Source organism: Platalea leucorodia (genome assembly GCF_965183815.1).
Source record: "Platalea leucorodia genome assembly, chromosome: 1".
NCBI classification, from domain to species: domain Eukaryota; kingdom Metazoa; phylum Chordata; class Aves; order Pelecaniformes; family Threskiornithidae; genus Platalea; species Platalea leucorodia.
Window position 1 is genome coordinate 142,662,556 of NC_138823.1, and position 18,231 is coordinate 142,680,786.

An 18,231-nucleotide genomic window follows, 5' to 3' on the forward strand; every position below is an offset into this window, starting at 1 on the left:
GTGTTCAACTATGTCGCATTTCTCATTATGCCTATGCTTCATTAAAAGTAGCTTTAAACTATTTAGCATATATTTATAGTCCATTTTCACACACATATAACACAGCTAATGATAGATGAAAATAGTTATTTCCCAAGTTTGTTATGAGATGTGATATCTGAAATACGTTTTCAGGAATAATTTTCTACGCAGTATAAATACTAATTTTTTTGTTTATAAAACCTCTTTTGGCTTGCTAAAGGGAACTTCTAAAAAGCCATAATTTATGCTACCATTTTAAAACAAATTCTGGCTACTGCAGGTTCTAAATATTTATATTCACAATAGTTGACTGGTGTCTCTCTACTATAACAATAGTTGGTCTCTCATCAGTTCAGGTGTTTTCTTGAGGGTAAATGCCCAGAAAAATTGGTTAAAAATCATATTAATTGAGACTGAAGATGCAAGTTAACAAACAAAACCCGGCAATAACACCATAATCAAAGCAAACTATTTCCCAAAAGCTTTATGAAAATTTGTACATTGAAAAGGAAGTTTCATGCTGTTTTGCAGAACACTTCTTGTAAGATCAAACAGTGAATCCCCAGCAGAACCTCAGCTGTTCCTGAAACACAGATAAAATACACAAAGCAAAACAATACTCTGTGTCTCATCCTTTCTGAAAGTCTTAGTTTATTCATCACGCTTCTTGGTATTGCCCACCACTACCAGCTTATTTTAATCAACTGCTTTATACTCATTCTGGTAATTGCTTGTTATCCATTTCCACACCACTGGCTTATTCATTATTTCCAGCAAAACATTACAGACCTCGTTTTATGAAAATGATTTCTATACGGCATGTAACATAATTTCTTTTTGGTTTTAATGGAGTTTGATTGCAATTTAATTCCAATTCAAATAATACATTAGAAATTTCCTTTTTAAATGCATTTCAGTATAAGTTGTTTCTCTTTTTCGCTGTGATTTAAAAAAAAATACTAGAATTAAAAATACTGGAATTGAAAAATATTGAAAAACATATTTTCACAAAGAAGTTGTTGATGGAAAATCGGAAAACAGTGATGTAGAAAGAAATTTCTTTTCTTCCTCTTTCAATACACATTCGCAAATGTTTGTTTTTCCAGAACACAAAATAGTTCACAATTAAGTAAGTTTAGAATTAGCAACAATGGTATTCAGAATTCATTTCATAACAATATTTAATAAGCTTCTTAAAACATTAATTTCTCAAAATAGCTGTAAATTTATAAGAATTAAGATGTTTTGAATTATAAAAGAAATAAGGGATTTATTAATTTCTCTATGGGGAAACCTCCGTTGCTGATAAAAAATAAATGTATACTCACCTATTCTAAATCAGAAATGTTAGAAGTAGAACGTTGTTTTCATGAAAACAGAAGATTAAACATTTTTAAAGGTTGTTATGAAAACAAAAAAAAAACTTTATTTAAAATGTATTTTTTGATGATTTATAACTATTCTAAAATGTATGTTATTTGAAACATCTTCTTGACTTTGAACTTTAAAACAAATGTAGTAGATTTTATATTTTCAAAGAATTCTGACAATTCAGGTAAGTAATTTCAGCCTCTACAACAAATTATTTGTAGTATCATCCATTTTAGCTGATGTTTATATTTAATCAGGTTTGGAAATTTCTTCCTGAAATCACTTAACTTTTATATAAAGAAAATTATGAAAATTGGTTTAGGTCATTTTAGAGGTTTGTAGAGCTTCTTTGAACGCTGTACTTTGGGACACAAAGTAGTTTGATTGCCTGATCTTCAGGTGGAGAGAAAGAAAAAAAATAGTCACATCATTTTTTGAAGAAGTCCCTGAAAAAAACCTGAGGATCATATAAAGCCACATTAAGTATGTGGCACTTCTATGTTTTAAATTCCTTCAGTTTGATAGCATGAGCATTGTAATATCCCATGGCAATCTCTACTGACATCACCAGACAGAAAGGCAGATAAAACACTTCTAAAGGACAGCACCATTCCATGTACTCCCCCAAAACGTTGGGAGAATATGGGATGAAAGGGTGAGTTTGTATTGAACACCGTTTATTAGGAGAATGATAGATCAGCACATTTGAGCACAGAGGTAAATGCCAGGGGACTGCAGAAATCTCCCTTCCACCTTCATCCTAAACGTGAAGCTGCACATTCACCTGGCCAAAGCCCCCGGTGCCTCTCAGTCCCTGCTTGGGAACAGAGCCTGGCTGGAGTTTAAAGATCCAGAGATCTTCAGGGGGGAGACAGCAACCAAGGCTTCACTTCTTCCCAAAAGTGAAGCCTTTTGCATGTAAAGTGAGACAGGTAATGCCCCTGGAGCCTGAGGAGGGTTTTCTCTACACAGCCTGTTACAGCTGCCTAAATATTAGGTTAAAAAAGAAAGAAGGAAAGACAGAAGGAAAGACAGAAGGAAGGAAGGGGGGGGGGGGAGAGAGAGAGAAAGAAAGAAAGAAAGAAAGAAAGAAAAAGAAAGAAAGAAAGAAAGAAAGAAAGAAAGAAAGAAAGAAAGAAAGAAAGAAAGAAAGAAAGAAAGAAAGAAAGAAAGAAAGAAAGAAAGAAAGAAAGAAAGAAAGAAAGAAAGAAAGAAAGAAAGAAAGAAAGAAAGAAAGAAAGAGAGAAAGAAAGAAAGAAAGAAAAGAAAGAAAGGAAGGAAGGAAGGAAGGAAGGAAGAGAAAGAAAGAAGATACATTTAAGAAAACCATAAAAGTTACAAAACAGAGAAATGGAGGGAGGTAGTGTATGTACACATGAACCTTGTAATGTGATGTGATTTTTCACATCTTTAAAAAAAAAGATTTGATCTGTGTATTTGAATCTTTGACACTTTCACATTTAAAGGTTATGGGGTTTGCTGTTAACTTCAGCATCTTTTTCTGATAAATCCTGGACTTCAGAAGTTGTTGAGGAATTTCTGTGATTTAAACTAACATATATTATGAGCATAAAGTTCTTGCAAAGTATCCATGGTCTCCTGCAAACACTCACATGCCACTGGCCTTTTCCTTGAAGGGGTGAGTGGTACCAGCTCCCTCTTTTCTCCAGGGGAAAGCAGAGGTCTCCCTTCTGCTCTCAGCCGGCTTCCCCTCACCAGCCCCCCCCCCAGGTGCTGCTGCTACACCTCTCAGAAATAGGAAGGGCATGTGGGATTGCTGGGGTCAGTTTCCAAGCCAGGAAAACAAATTTAATTTAAGCTATACGATTTCATGTATGCTTGGTAGCACAGCTATAGGATTTCATATATGCTTGGTAGCACTGTGAGTCCAGACAGAGTTATTATATTATATGCTGCTTTCTGATATGAATTCTCTTCATCTGTACAGTATTATATCTATTTTTTTTACTTATTCTAAATGGGTGTACGATGCCAAGTCCTTGACATACACTTTTTGAGTTATAAACCGACGTAGTTAAATTACGCTTCCCATTCTAAGAGGGGATCTGGGTCCACTCCCTCCCAGTTAAGCCCCCATAAGAGCTGGTTCTGGAGCTGGACCCTAATCATCCTTGAGGTCCAGAAAAGCATGTGCTGGAGGGTACTAGCTGGGGGAACTGGGCATTAGGCACTCCAGATGTGTGTTTTCCCCCATGCAGATAGAGTAGATCGGCATCTGTTTCGTGATTTTTTTTTTTTTCCTGCGGTGAATTTCAATATTTGTAGGAATCGGCTGCCTACAAAATATTCTCCACATCAGAGGACGGGCTGACTGCGTGCCCAGCTCCTCCGCACACCCTGCCCTCCTCGCCCCGCTGCCCCGTGCGTCTCCAGCTGCAAGCCTGTCGGGGCAAAGACTTTGCTGGGGGGGGGGGGGGGGGTTCTTCAGCAACGAAGTTTCTTGATGCTTCCCGAAAGCGTTCATGAGCGCTTACTTCCTGCCGGAGCTCTGCGCTCCCTGTAAATGGAAAGTAGCAAGAAAGCACAGAAGAATCCGCGTTTTTCTGGAGAAAAAAAAATATGGTTATTTCCCAGGAAGGGAAAAAAAAAAAAAAAAAACCAAACCCAAAAGGGTTATTTCCCAGCGCCTTGCACACTGAGCCCTAGGAATGAGTCAGGCTTCTCAGTGCTGCCGCAGCCGGCTGAGCCCGCGTCTGTGCAGCGCCGAGCACGGCGGCGGGGCCGGGGCCGGGGCCGGGGCCGGGCCCCGCCGGGACCCCCCGGGGCGACTCGCCCCGGGCCATGCCTGGCCGCGGCGCTCGCGGCGACCCTTGCGGTATGCGGCTGCCTTTGGCAGAGGCACATGAAGGATTTCATTGAGTGTGAAGACAGAGAGCAGAGACAGAAAGCAGAAGGAGGCGGCTGCAGCCTTTGTAGTCGGGGAGGAATGCGGAAATGTTGAAGCACTATGTCAAACTTTTTTGAAACGGGGTCAAGTCACATTCAGCCAGCGTGGGAAAGCAAGGGGAAAAAAAAAAGTTGAGGAGAGGGGAAAAAAAAAGAAAAGGCAAGCTGCTGCTGCTCCCAGGCTGAACAGAGGCCGAGGGAGCGAGCGAGGAGCGGCAGCGCAGCGCGGCGCCGGGGGCAGCGGCGGAGCAGCGGCAGCGCCGAGGGCCGGTGCCCGAGCCCCGCACCGGCAGGCTGCGGCCGGCGGGGCTGCGGTCGCGGCGCTGCAGCTCCCCGGGGGCCGCCGGCCGCGATTTTTCTTTCGCGTTTTCGTTTTCCCCGGGCAGGGTGGGGGCGGGAGAAGCGGGCTGGGGGACGAGTGCGAGCTGCCTTCTGCGCCAAGGTGCAGCCCGGCGGCGGCGGCGGCGCCGGCGGCAGCGGCAGCGGCAGGAGGATGCGAGCCGAGGGCGGCCGAGCCGCGGAGCAGCTACCTGTGTGGCCCGGGCGGCCGCTGCCGGGACCTGCCGGAGACATCGCCATGTGAAGGGGCAGACCCCGGGCCGGCTCTCCACCCCGCCTCGCTCAATGGGAGGTTTGTTTTAGGGAGGACTCACCCCCTCCCTCCCCAACCCCCCCCCCCCCCCCCGGGGCTGAGGATTATTTGGGGATCTGGTGGCGGTGGAGGCGGCCGTGGCGCACACCAGGTAACGCGGGGCGCCCATGTGCTCCGCGCACCCGGCCCGGCGGCGTGGCCCGCACGCCGCCCCCCGCCCGGCCCGGGCAGCCCACGCCGCGCACCCCGCCGCGGACGGCACCGCGGACGCGTCCCTTCGGCGGCCGGGGCCGGGGGCAGCTCGCCCCGCCGTGCCGCCGCAGCCCCCTCGGGGTCGGCGTGGGGGCGCCCCCCGTGTCGGTGGCCGTGTCGGGGGCCGCGGGGGAGGGTGCTGCCCTCCCGGGGAGCCGCCGGGGGGGTCCCCCCAGCGTCCTGCCGAGCCGCCCCCCCCCCGCCCCGGTCCCCTGAGAGGAAGCGGGGGGACGCGGTTCCCCGCATGTCCCCCGCCGCCACCCCCCGCCGCGCGTGGGGCGCCCGCGGAGGGGAGCTCGGTGCCGGGGCGGGGGGGGCGAGGGCCGGGGGGCGCCGCCGCTGTCCCGCCGCGCCCGGGGCGAGCCACCGGTAACTTTCCACCCGGCGCCGCGGCCGCGCCGCGGCAGGGCCCGGCGCTCCCGCGGCCACGCACGGGCGCGTCGCCGCTGCCCGCCGCCGGGGGGCGCCCTCCGCAGCGGCGCGGGGCGCGGGCCGCGGGGCAGGTGCCCCCCGGCGCCCGGGGCCGCTGCGGGCGCGGAGGTGCGGGGGGCGCGGGTGGCCCCGCGGACGGGGCGGTGCGGTGGCAGCTGGGGAGGCGGCTGGAGCCAGTGGGGCAGGGTGGTGCCTCTGGCCGCAGCCGGGGAACAGCGATGAGCAGCGGGCGCAGGTTTCCTTCAGATCGCTCTTTTCAACTGCGACTAGGGTGGAAGATCAGCATAAATGTAGAAAATACCTCTGGCTTGGTGTCTAGGTTCAAATTAGGGATCCCCGACTGAGCTGTCCGGGGCACTTTAATCCTGGCACGGTAAAAATGCAGTGTAGGAGAGGGTTACAGCCCCGGAGGTCACAATATCATTATGTTAAAAAGGGGCAGGGGGAAAGGAGAGGATTCATGTGGAGCTTTGTGAGGGGAGAGGGTTTGCCCACAGTGCTGCAGAAAGTGTGGATGAAACTGGATGCAGAAGGAAGCGCTTCTGCTCTCCAGCCTCATGCGCTACACAGCAGAGCGTGCTGCTCCTGAAGACCATCTTCCATCACGCTGGTCTGCAAGGAACTGCCAGTCGCACATCCAGTGGTAGTAGTGTCCACAGCCAAAACCCTTGCGTGTTCATAAGTTCGCTGAAGTGTGCATTTCTGAATCTACCTCTAGCACACAATGCTCAGTAACATTATTATCGTCTTTTAAATATGTGCGTGTTTCTCCTCCCCACAGGCGCTTTGAGGCAGGAACTTGTCTCTTGCCGTGTGTTCATGCAGGGCTTAGCACAGGGGAGAGCAGCGCAAGCCTGAAACCTCCAAGTGCTATCAGTCGTTTACGAATAAGCAACAGTAATGTAGCGTGGGATATATTTCCAAGACCCCACCATGTGCACTGAAGAAAACTTTGAGTCCTGCAATCCTGACATAAGTTCCTGGACGTAACTTCCCCTCACACATGCATAGTTAGCTCGGCCATTCCCATCGTCCCTATCTCACAGGGTCGTCGTATTCAGCCCGTTGCTCAGTAAAATCCCACAGCACGTGGTTGCTCTGTAGCTGTGTATTGTAGCCTTCTGTGCAGACCATGATAACTACATAGTCTTGTATCAGCCATGCAGGAACGTTGATACATGTGTCACCCTCGTGCATCTTCCTTTGCACCACGTTTTTGCTTTGCATGTAGCTATCTACTATATTAGCTTAATTTTCTCAGTTTTTGAATGATGCGAAGTAATGAAGTAAACTAAACTGACTTTTCTTGCTTGGTTTGTCCTCCAGATCTCATTGGCTTTACACAGACAATGCTCCCAAAGACTGTATGATAATTCCCGGTGGCCGAAGGAGGAGGCGCATTGGGGCCCGTACAGAAGACAAACGAGAAGACTGGGGCGAGAGCTTCCTACTGCCCCTCTGGCAGAGGTACCAAGCGCGTGGCATATCTGCAACGCAAGCAAAGTACTAGTTTTCAGAAAACGATTGAGACCGAGAGCCGCGCCGCGGCGCTTGAAGCACGGGAGGAAGAGGAGCCGCGCCAGCATGGATAAGGACAGCACAAACGTGGCTGACCAGCAGTATGAATGTGTGGCTGAGATTGGGGAAGGAGCCTACGGGAAGGTGTTCAAGGCCCGAGACTTGAAGAATGGAGGTCGCTTTGTTGCGCTGAAGCGGGTACGGGTGCAGACCAGCGAGGAGGGGATGCCGCTGTCCACCATCCGAGAGGTGGCAGTTTTGAGGCACCTGGAGACGTTCGAGCACCCCAACGTGGTCAGGTGAGGAAGCGGGGCAGGCGTCCCGATCAGCGGGGCCCTGGTTTTAGTACATGAATTGGGCAAGTGAGAGTTTGGGTAGGTAAATGGACTGGACACTAGTTTGGGTTTGTGGATGAAGTGAGCACTAAACTGTGTACATGAAGTGTGGTTTGAGGTTTCAGCAGGCCATGGTGCTGCCTGCCAGACCTCACCTCATCTCTGTGCGTTGCCTCCCACACACACAAACACCCATCTCCAGAGGCATAGGTGTGTGACTTACTTAAGTGTTTGAGTGGGTGGGCAAGGAGCCATATATACGCTATTTCCTCGGGCATAAGAGAGAATGAAAAAAACCCAACGTCTCCCAAGTTTTGATTCAGGTATTAGTTCTGCCAGCTGCAGCTGATTTTTAGCAGCTCTATTCATTATTGAAATGGCAAAGATTAGGACAGCGGTAGTGGAAAGTGCATTCTACCTTTTGGGATGCTTTTACAGAAAGTTGCAGATTGTCGTGTTAAAGAGAAGTAACAGCTTAAGACTTCAAGCTTTGCAGGCGGCCTTATGGTTGAATGCTGTTTGACTGGTACTATTTTCACCATGTGCTGATGATTGTGCTACCAAGGGTGCGACAGTACAGACGTCAGGCCCTGCTTGCAAAGTGGTGGCAATGGCCCCAGGATGTCCTTTCTGTTGTGTCAGTAGCACAGACCCTGGATAAATGACCTGTGTTCTTGAACAGATTTTCTCAGTAAGGCTGGCCCTACTATAACCTCTTACATTTTTCTATAGCTGGAAACCTCCAGCAGCCTGTGAGCGTCTTTTATTAATATTATGAACTTCAAGAAGTAAGCTTCACTTTGCAGATACCCAGGTGTACAGTGATTTGAAACTGGTCAGCATCTGGCTGATGGTGCCTTATTAACAAGAATATTTCCTGTTATTTGCGTTATTGTACGCACATATTGCATAGCAAAAGAAAAATATTTTGTACTTCACTAACACCAGGCCTCTCTCAGTCCTAGAGAAATAGATACTCTGCAGTTAAAGGTGACCTTCAAAATGGCTTGTAGCTGTGATCCTCCTGTTTTAGGGTCTGAGATGAGGGGGTTTATAGTAGGTGCAAGAGGAAAGGTGAGACAGAGAATAATATTTAAAATACAGAAGTGAATAGCTAGAGATAAATTCATTTTTGTTCATCTCAAGGCATTTCTGTCTAAACTGAATAGGCAAAGCATGTGTATTCTGAAATACTGATAATGGGGCGCGTGTCATCAGTCTCACTGCAGTGAGCAATGGGATGCAGGCTGCAGCTCACACTTTTCCATTGCTAATCAAGCAAATCCACAATTTGGTTAATAACCATTATTTTGACTGGCACCTGGTAATGCCAGAGGCTTAGTGAATAAATTTCAAAAGTCGGGGCATCTTTGTGTGGACAACGTGTCGTATTTGATCACCAAATCAAGTGGCTTAGTTTACAGAGGAGCGCACACAAAGTTCTTCCTTGGCAGTGGAGATAGTTGAGAGTTCTCAGAATCGCTGAAATCCAGCCCAATAATTTATAAGAGTAAATGAGGATTTAGTTGTCCAGGTTTAGACATTTACATATTGTGAAAATTGTAAACCTTGTTTGGGAATAATTCAACGTAGCAATATTTATGAGTTTTTCTGCATCGAGATCTTTCCATATGAAGTAAAAGATGTTTTTTAAGAGCTTTCTAATCCTGAATTCAGCAAAATCATGAAAAATAAAATTCTTGTTTTCCAAAGAGCTATTGGATGGACTGACTATGCAGCTGCAGACTTGTTTTGCTTGGTTTTAAGTGCAGTGCAATCTCAACATAGCATTGCATAAATATATTGAAGCTTGAAATATTTTTACAAGTTTGAATGAAAATTCATTCTCTGCAACCAGTAAGTATTTCAACCAGCAATATGAGAATGTAGTTTCAATATAAAAATCTCTGAAAGTGCATCCTCATAGGGGTGTTGTGAAGCCTGTACCTTTTGCCATAAGCAGCATTTCAGATGGAAGGGGTTGGGCTGTGATGTATCAGGATGCTTGGGCCCTCGGCTGCATACCTTGTTCCACAAACAGGAAGGGGAGTATATGAAGCAATTATTTCAAACATTATCTATTCTAAAATGGGAGGAATGCTATTTAAAAACTCACCTCTGTTGTGCATGTTTTTAATCTGTAGAGCAGATGAAGCTATAAGTAGCATTTTGGAGTAACTGAAATCCTATCCTTATAATGAAAGATTATTTGAAAATATTTAAATGCCCCAGTTCCGTTACAAAATACGGTAGAAGAGTTTGTAATTTATTGAAATTAAAGGTCTATTTTTGCAGTATGTAAATATGCTCAGAAAAGGAAATACTGTAAAAGAAGATCTACGATTTTAAGCAGCTAACGTAGCTGTACTCAATTATTGAACATATTATTCTCACAAAAATGTTCATTGTTTGGGCATGCATTCTGGAAACTGGTATCATGGCCAGGCTAGTAAATAAAAATAATGGCAAATGCGTTGTCTACATACTGGATTAAAGTGTTCATCATTTTCAGAGCACTGGGATAACAACACAAATATTTGAAATCAATTTTTTTTTTAATTTTGAGGGGATGTCCAGCTTTTTTCTGATTATTACAGGCAACTAGCCCAAGAGAAATAAGTGAGAACTGCAAATATAATGTTGAATCTGTTACCTCTGAGTAATGGCATGTGTGATCCATGAGTCGCTCAATGCAAACCGACAGTCATTCTGTGAGTCAAAATTTAGACAGACTTCAAACAGATGAGCCACATGCCCTGTGCTCGGCTGTGGTACTCTGGCATCAGCTGATGGCAATGGCAGAAATCGCAGGCCACACCTCATCATGACCTGAACTCAAATGGTAGGTCTGGGCATCTCCAGAGAGTACCGTAAGGAGCTCGGCAGTCCAGGGCTTCTCTGTCTCCATGAAGTGGTGCTGAATGTGAAGAACAGTTTGGTAAGGAAAAGACCCAGTACTTGCTAGGCAGAGGTGGAGCTCTGTGGCTTTGTTGGTCGCAGAGCCATGAGGCAGGACCAGCATTGGTACTGCAGCCCAGGTTTGTCATAGCTGTAGATACTCATAGATTCCCTTCCTCTAAAATCCTGAGAAATGCTTAGAGCCAAAACTGGTTTCCAGTGCTTGGCATTGGGGATGGAAGAGAATTTTCTCCATGAAGTAGAAATGTCTAAATAGCATAGAATAATTTTAAACAAAATATTTATCATATTTTTCCATGCTACTGCTTGCTAATTATGAGAGCTTTCTTTCACGTTCCTTCTCTGCAAATCTATCATTTCTATATTCGTACAACGAAGAGATGCATTTTTCGCAGCGCAGTTGCTTTTACAACGACAGATAATGAAGTTAGATAAGACTTCACTGCAGAATAAAGCAAAACGAGGTGCAAGATAAGAAGTGAAAGGAAGTCTAATCTTCATCAGAATAGTGATGGTAGTGGAAGTCTCTGGACTATTGACTATAACGGAAATAAGGCCTGGAGGACTGATCTAGTATTTTGTGAGACTGTCAAAAATAGTCTACAGAAAGGCATGAGAAAAATACAGTTAAAAGGATGATTGCTATGTGCTTAAAATCCTCTCCTCTTCATATTTGCCCTTGTATAGAGTTTTCCTCCATCAGGACACCTAACTCTATTCTATTTATCTTCACAAAACAAAGTAAAAAATAGAATCTTCAAGAGTAAATCTTACTGTGAATTGGTCTAAAATGAGGTATGTTGTAGGCTCTGAAATGTCCTTTGTAACTGATAGGATGATTAAGGTGCTCCTCTTGCTCACCTTTCAGATAATAAGATGTAATGCTTTACTAAAGCTTTGCTGTATACAGTAGTTAAATCTGGCAAAAGTTGGTCCAGCACTTATGTAGCTTAGTGCTGTTCTGTTCAGGAAAAATGAAATATATGTAGACAAAGGACAGACTTTGCCAGGAATAAATGACATATTAGATTCAGGAAATTCCTGTGTGTAAAACTGGGAGTATTCCCTGCTGCAATATATCTGTAAAAATTCTTCTTGTGATTATAGTGCTAAATTCAGCAGTATATTGTGTTCATTTTATCTCTCTCCTGCTGGTAATCAGATGAATAATTTTCCCCTAATGTTAATCATCCATCAAACTGTGAATTTGCACTCTGGGAAGGTGATATACAAGACAGAATACTGTAATTCTTGCCGTGCTTGTTTTCTAAAATATATATATTTAACAGTTTTAATAGTGTTAAATCTTAAGCAAATAGAACAAACCTGCAAAGCTGTATATTTTTGCCTCCTGGCGTATAGTTTTTTGATAAATACAACTTTTTTAGTATTTTCATGGGTTAGTAAATCTTCAATTTTGAAACAGCCAAAATTATATGGAATATAATCTATTAGAATATAATCTAATCTGGGTTATTATTTCAAAGATAAGTGTCAGAAATCTTGCCATTCAAGGTCATCGTTACCATACAATAAGGAATTAAAAATCTTAGTTCTCTCCTTCCCGTTAACTTGCATTATAGGTGCCCCAGCTAATTGACTTAGGTTCAACAGAATGATCCACCTAGCTGGAAGTGTAACTCTATTCCTCAGTATTTTTGGTATATGGATCAGTGTGGGGGAAACCCAGTAATTAGGAGTATTTGTACAATTATGCCAGGTTCAAGGTTTTATGTTATTTTATAGCCATTGAAATATAAATGGTACAGCAATACTGTCATGTTGCTTTTCCCCTGCTTTTGCAGTCCAGTGGTCCATGCTGCTATCTCTTGGTTTGCACTTGAGTGCTTGATGGAGCCCATCAGCTGAGTCCCTTGGCAAGGCAGCCTGAGCGTGGGGGGAAGAGGCTGGGGCACACTTGACTCCCCCATCCCCACGTGCCCTGACATAAAGACCAGCACTTGGCTCTGCTCAGAGGTCCCAGAAGTGTATCATGGCTTGGTGCTTAAAATTGCGTTATACTTAGAAGGTGTCTTTTTAGAAGTGTCTTAAAATTCCCTCTCTACCCTGATAGAGAGAGCATTCAGAGTGTATCCGTAGCAGCTCATCAATACCTAGCTAACCTTTTGCAAGGCAATTTAAACTTGTAGTTGTTTTGCTTTGTTCTGTTTGTTCAACTGAAATTATATGGGAACATACAGAGGGGAAAGAATTTCAAAGTACAGTCGCTAATTTTGTTTCTCTTTCCAGTTTGTGGTGACACTGATATTGGCTGCTGGCTTTATTACTGTACTGTTAATAAGTTTAAAGGATGATCTTCTCAAAATCATTGAGATGTTCCATCCCATCAAGTGAAACATTTCTATTTTAGGGGGTGTTTGTCTCCAGTGAATTCTGCTTCCTTCCTTACTTCCTTTTTCTGCCAAGCTAATGTTAAACTTCTAGTGTGTGACATCATTCTTACAGATCAGCAGTGTGCTGTATTGTGCAATTCAATTTATTTTTGTGTAGCACCACTCATATGGCATCTGGCAGGCCCCTGGAGAGAAATAAGTGATTACCTCTACATTGCTAGGTACAGGGATTGTCTTGCATGTGGAAAGAGTAAAATAAGATGCAGGGATGGAGTGAAGCAGAAGAAAGTGAACTTGAAACTTGCCAAGGTTAAAGGGATTAATGTGGCAGATGAGTCTCAGCTGAGGTAGAAGAAGTAGATGAGTAATGGGAAGGAAAAGCTGAATGAGCTTCAGAGTCAGTTTTAGTCAAACACAAACAGGATGGTCTTCAAGGCAGATGTGAAGATGGGAAGTGCCTTGGCGGGAGAGAGGCATTTCCAGGCTGGAGAGCGGTGGTGGTCGGAGAGGAAGGGAGGTGATCCCTGCACTGACCGGCCACTGCGAGGAGGAGCACTGCAAAGCTCTTGGGGAGGACTGCCTACCTGGAAATGTGGTTTCTGTCATAACGAGAGGGCAAAGGGGAATGATGTGGCTGACACTGAAGAGGGTTTGGCTGTAGGTAGGATTTGGAGAAGTTTGTTAAGTTGGCAGAGGACATTGTGAAGTTACTGCGCATGAATGCTGGCCTGTCATCATCTGCTTGCAACCCTACAGTACACAGAATAAGCACGTACAGGGAAAATAAGTTATATTCTTTCTATCCATATGAATTGTTTATTAGTAATGGATATGATGATTTAGTTTGAGTACATGGTCTGCCGGAAACAGGACCAGATAAGAGCATGTCAGGACGGAAGGGTTGAATATGGAATAGCCTTCTGAGCCTTAGGAAATTCAGTTTCTGGAGTGAGTACAAGCTTTCTTCAAAAAGTATTTTATCTTATTCTGAATCTAAGCTTTTCACAAAAAACCATGTTTCCAGTCTTTGTGTGAGTAAATGTTAGTCATTTTAGATTATGTCCAGTGCTCCCTTCCTTCTTTAAATCTGTGGATGGTTATGTCTATGCTGTTCTTGGAGAGATCTAGTCTTGCTCGTCCTGCCCAGAATGGAAAACCAACTCATTTCACCAGAACCATTGCTGTGACTGCCAGGCAAAGCGTCAGCATCGCCTGAGTTAATGGAGTGGGGTCCAGGATTCAAAACTGAGCCTTGCAAAGGACAGGAGTGTGGACGGTCCACCCCAGCAAACAGGGGCCAGTGTAGACTAATTGGGAATTTCCAGTTTGCTTCATGGTACCTACCGCCGGCTGAAGTGTGGAGCAGAGCGGGGAGAAGGAAAGTCCTCACTTTCCAGGTGTTTGAAAGAGAGTAGGCTGGAGGCTGTGACTTAGTAAAGCACTGAGTCACTCAGGTACACTCGGTGGGATTTAAGCCATTGTTGGAAATTTAGCACAGATGTAAGTGCATTGTCAAATAGAAATAGCTATGATATTAAGTATGCACTGAATTTTAAAGTGCTTTTCTGAATACAGTTCAGGGACAATATACATAAGAATATGAATCACAGATACTGATTCTTATTCATGTATTACATTAACCAAAGCCTTATTTCTGGAGAGTTTTTCTATTAAAAGTTAAAATAAATCATGCAGAATAAATAATGTAACTATCCTGGTATAGCAGTAATGTGAATTTGGCATCAAGAGCGGTTATTTGTCTTTGTAGTAATTCTTAGTTGACTTAATTTAGTTCTGAAGTTTAAAAATTATTTTATAAAGTTTCATAACCCTCAATAAAATAGAAGTTGCTGTTCATTCTAAAACTTTGCAGCTGTATGTAGAGCATTTGGTTTTTACTCTTTGTCTGAAATCTAGTTGTTTTCCAGTTTTGGTGAATAAGTTGATTCTTAATGATCTAACAAATTATCAAAAGATAACTGTGCCTATATACATACACAACTAAGCTGTGCTTTTTCATTAAAAAGAGAGGAAGTTTATCCTCCAATATCAGTTCTTCATATATTTTTCTTATATTCTGAAAATTATTTTAAATTATGCATGCGTGATTATTTAACAGCTATTCTTCTAAACTATAAAGTGTTTGTATTTAACAAACAAACCATTCTAGAATTTTCCAAGGAGTGTTTTTTTCCATCATGTACTTTGACATTTTCCATTTGTGAAACTTCCATTTGAGAAGCTTTTGATGAATTGATCGTCAAAGAGTGGAAACGTGACTGTTGATTTCCGAACTCTTTGAAAATACCTCATTGCATCCAAATTATTGTATTGATTTTCCTATTTATTTATTTTCCCTTAGCCTTTGATAATTTGTCCCATCCTTAGAAAATGTTCACAAGGAAATATTTCACTAAATAATCCTTTTAAAATCAGGCCTTAAAATTCTAACAACACGGTTGTGTTTTCTTTAGACGGAACAAAGAATGTTTTATATGAGTAATAAGAAACTCTTCTATATGATGCTTTAGATGTCTTTTTAGGGTTTTAGGAGATCGATCTCTAGCCTAAGAAGCATCCTGCGTAATTTTAGGACCAGGTGATGATTTCAGATACCCAAATACAGGGTGTACTGGAATGTGCCAATTTGCTGATATTGGTAGAGATGCCCCGAGGTAGATTTCCCATGACATACCTAGCAAACAATTTACAAACTTAGCAAAAAGTTCCATACTGTTTTAAAAGCCTTCATATGAACACTGACTGGTTGTCACTCTGGATTATCTTTAACAGGTGACTGATCTTTTCTTAGTAAAAGAAAATTAAAAAATAACTTGCATATGAATTCATCTTTGCAGGAATTTCCCATATTTAATGGTTGAAAACTCAATTCTAGTCCAGATGAATCATACTCAATTTAAATGAAACCTAGTGAGTTTGGACTTTTGCAACATTAGTCAGTGCAGAATGTTACATGTTTTGATAGAAAGAGAGAAAGGAAGTGAGAAATAGAATGGAAAAGCCTATGTGATTTTTTTTCTCTCTTTTATGTGAACCTTTGGCTAGTCTTCTAATATCTATTTGAAGTGTGGTCACTATGATAGATAACTGAAGGTGTCTGTTGCTGTTTAACAATGTCAGAGAGTTCCCTTCTCCCTGAAATCAATTAATTATAAACTGGAAATTTCAGTACTTTGTTCACTGTTTCTTAAGTTAGCATATTTGTAGGAGCTTTCTGTGAATGTAATTCCTAGCTGCACTGGTGCTTTTGTTTCTCTTCATCTGTGGAGCCAGGGCTCTACTGTAGGGATAGAATTCTATCACTATTTTTTTTTTCCACATTTGATGTGGTATTTTGCATACAGCTGCAGAGTAGACAGTTACCTTTGAAAAGAACATTTGGCTGGTTTAATTTGATTAGAGCAAACCACCTCAATCATTTCTGAACTAAGACCGTTTTCATTTTAACTTGGCAGTAGGAGCTGGGAATGTACTGACTGTGCTTAGATGTTTGGGGGAGTTCGGGTTTGGATACACAGCTACTGCTGAAGTGAAACAACCTTAGGGGACTTTGCCCACTCTGCTCCTTCCCCATAAAAAGGGAAGGCTGTGAAGCCATTGAATGTCACATTTAACTTTCACTCATTATGACAAGGAATTGGACTCCTTGTGAGTGTTTCTATAAAAAATTGGAAACCTTTAATGCATAAAAATACATAATCATACATTTTAAAAAAAACCTGTGATATTAAAAACAGATATAGGATATGAGAGTTTTTTATTTACAACAAACTTAAGCATCCCTAGCAACAGCATTTTGAATAAAGTTATAATTAAATCCAACATGTAAATAGAAGTATGGTGGGTTTCTCATAGATATATTGTATCAATGTTAAAATTATATCCCTTTTAGTAAGTCTTAGTAAGATTCCCACATTCTGTCATTCTCCTAGCTTTGTCTTTCTATCCCTTTCCTCATCATATAAATATATTCTGACGTTTTTTACGTTGCATATTAAAGATGAAATTAGATTCTTCAGATTTACAGTATTATGTATTATACATGAGTTTTGCTTTTCAATTGCCCTTACTGGTGATCAAATAATTTTCCTAGAATAACTCTTCTGGCTGTCTAGAATATCAATGTGTCTCATAATAAATGACAGCCCTTCAATAAATTATAGTCGGATGGTATTCTCCAGAAAAGACAGTTCTGATCTTTAAGTGCTCTGACTTGCAGTAGTGGATCATCATATATACAATATTTTAACCAGAAGATTACAGTTGAAGGAAGATCTTCTGGTTATTCTTGTATTATGTTCTGAAAAATGATATGCACAGTTTACTGTTCATCTATGTGAGCAGCCTAACACTCGCTAGTAGTGGGGGAACTGTATCCACATCTTCCAGCTAATCCAAGAATGCAGTTGTAAACTTAAGGCTGGAGTTTCCGCTGGTGAAGTTAAAGTCCATAGAGCTACACTGATTGAAACAGCTCTGGTTGTTCAAATCATAAATTCCTAATGTTAAGATGAACAAAAATGCATTAGGACAGGCAGACTGTGCAAAAGTGTCCCATCCAGCATGCAAATTCGAGACTTTACCATTCAGATTTTAGGTGCTGCAACTATTGAGTTTTCCAAACTGGGGTATAAAAATAGTTCTTTCATTAGGAGTTTTTTCACTGGTATGGACTCAGAGTTTCTGTTGACCTGTTTCACTCCTCCTAATTACGTTCCCTTTTAGCACCACAAATAACTCTTCTTTACCTAGTATGTACCTCCTGAAATATTTGATGTCTAGCTCTATGTTGTCACCTAAGCAATTTGTACAATTCTGTGCTTACCCCCAAATTACAGGTTGCATCACAGATGTGGTCATTTCAGTGCTATGTACATCTCCCTTCTTCAAGAGAAAATGCCTCTATAGCTACAATTAGAGACTTTCTGATTGCTGTACAGCATTGAAAGTTTATGTCTAACTTGTTATTCACTAGCACAGAACTAGAAACTTTCTTATTGATTTCCAGGTTTCTTTGGGACGGTGAAAGTTAATGACCTGTATTATTTTTTTTCTAGTAGGAAGTAGGTTATAAGGTGAATCTTGTTTTGCTAATTTTATCTAACAGCATACTTTGTTTGTATTTGTGATCTTTACAACATAGAGCTTGAGCACCATCTGCACTTTTAATTAGCGTGCTGTTTATCCTTAGATAACCTTCTAGATTGTTACTGGAGATAGGCCTACCCACTGATCTCTGTGGTTTCCTCGCAGACATCTCTAATCAATTTGTTGCCTTAATGTTCATCTCTGTTTTTTATAAAATGCTGAGCAACAAGTTTTGATCAAAGCAATAATACCCATATCCAGACAGGTTTGAATCAATGACTACAGTCTGAAAATCAGAATTAAATGTCTCATTAAACTTAAAAGATTTAGCATTCTTGGAAGGGCCCAGACAAGTTAGCACTTCTGCAGAACTGAGCACCTGTATCTCTTCATTGTACAGAATCCCGTTCAGCACATTGCC

General features: G+C 42.6%; 1 protein-coding gene across 1 annotated transcript in view; it reads left to right on the plus strand.

The window, feature by feature from the left end:
• The first annotated feature begins 4,669 nt into the window (after positions 1–4,669).
• Positions 4,670–18,231, plus strand: part of CDK6 (cyclin dependent kinase 6) — a 131,152-nt gene continuing 117,590 nt past the window's right edge. Inside the window, exons 1-2 of the mRNA XM_082326630.1 lie at positions 4,670–4,930; positions 6,902–7,392. Coding sequence (XP_082182756.1) covers positions 7,160–7,392 — 233 coding nt within the window. The 5' untranslated portion in view covers positions 4,670–4,930; positions 6,902–7,159. The remainder of the gene's footprint in view (positions 4,931–6,901; positions 7,393–18,231) is intronic.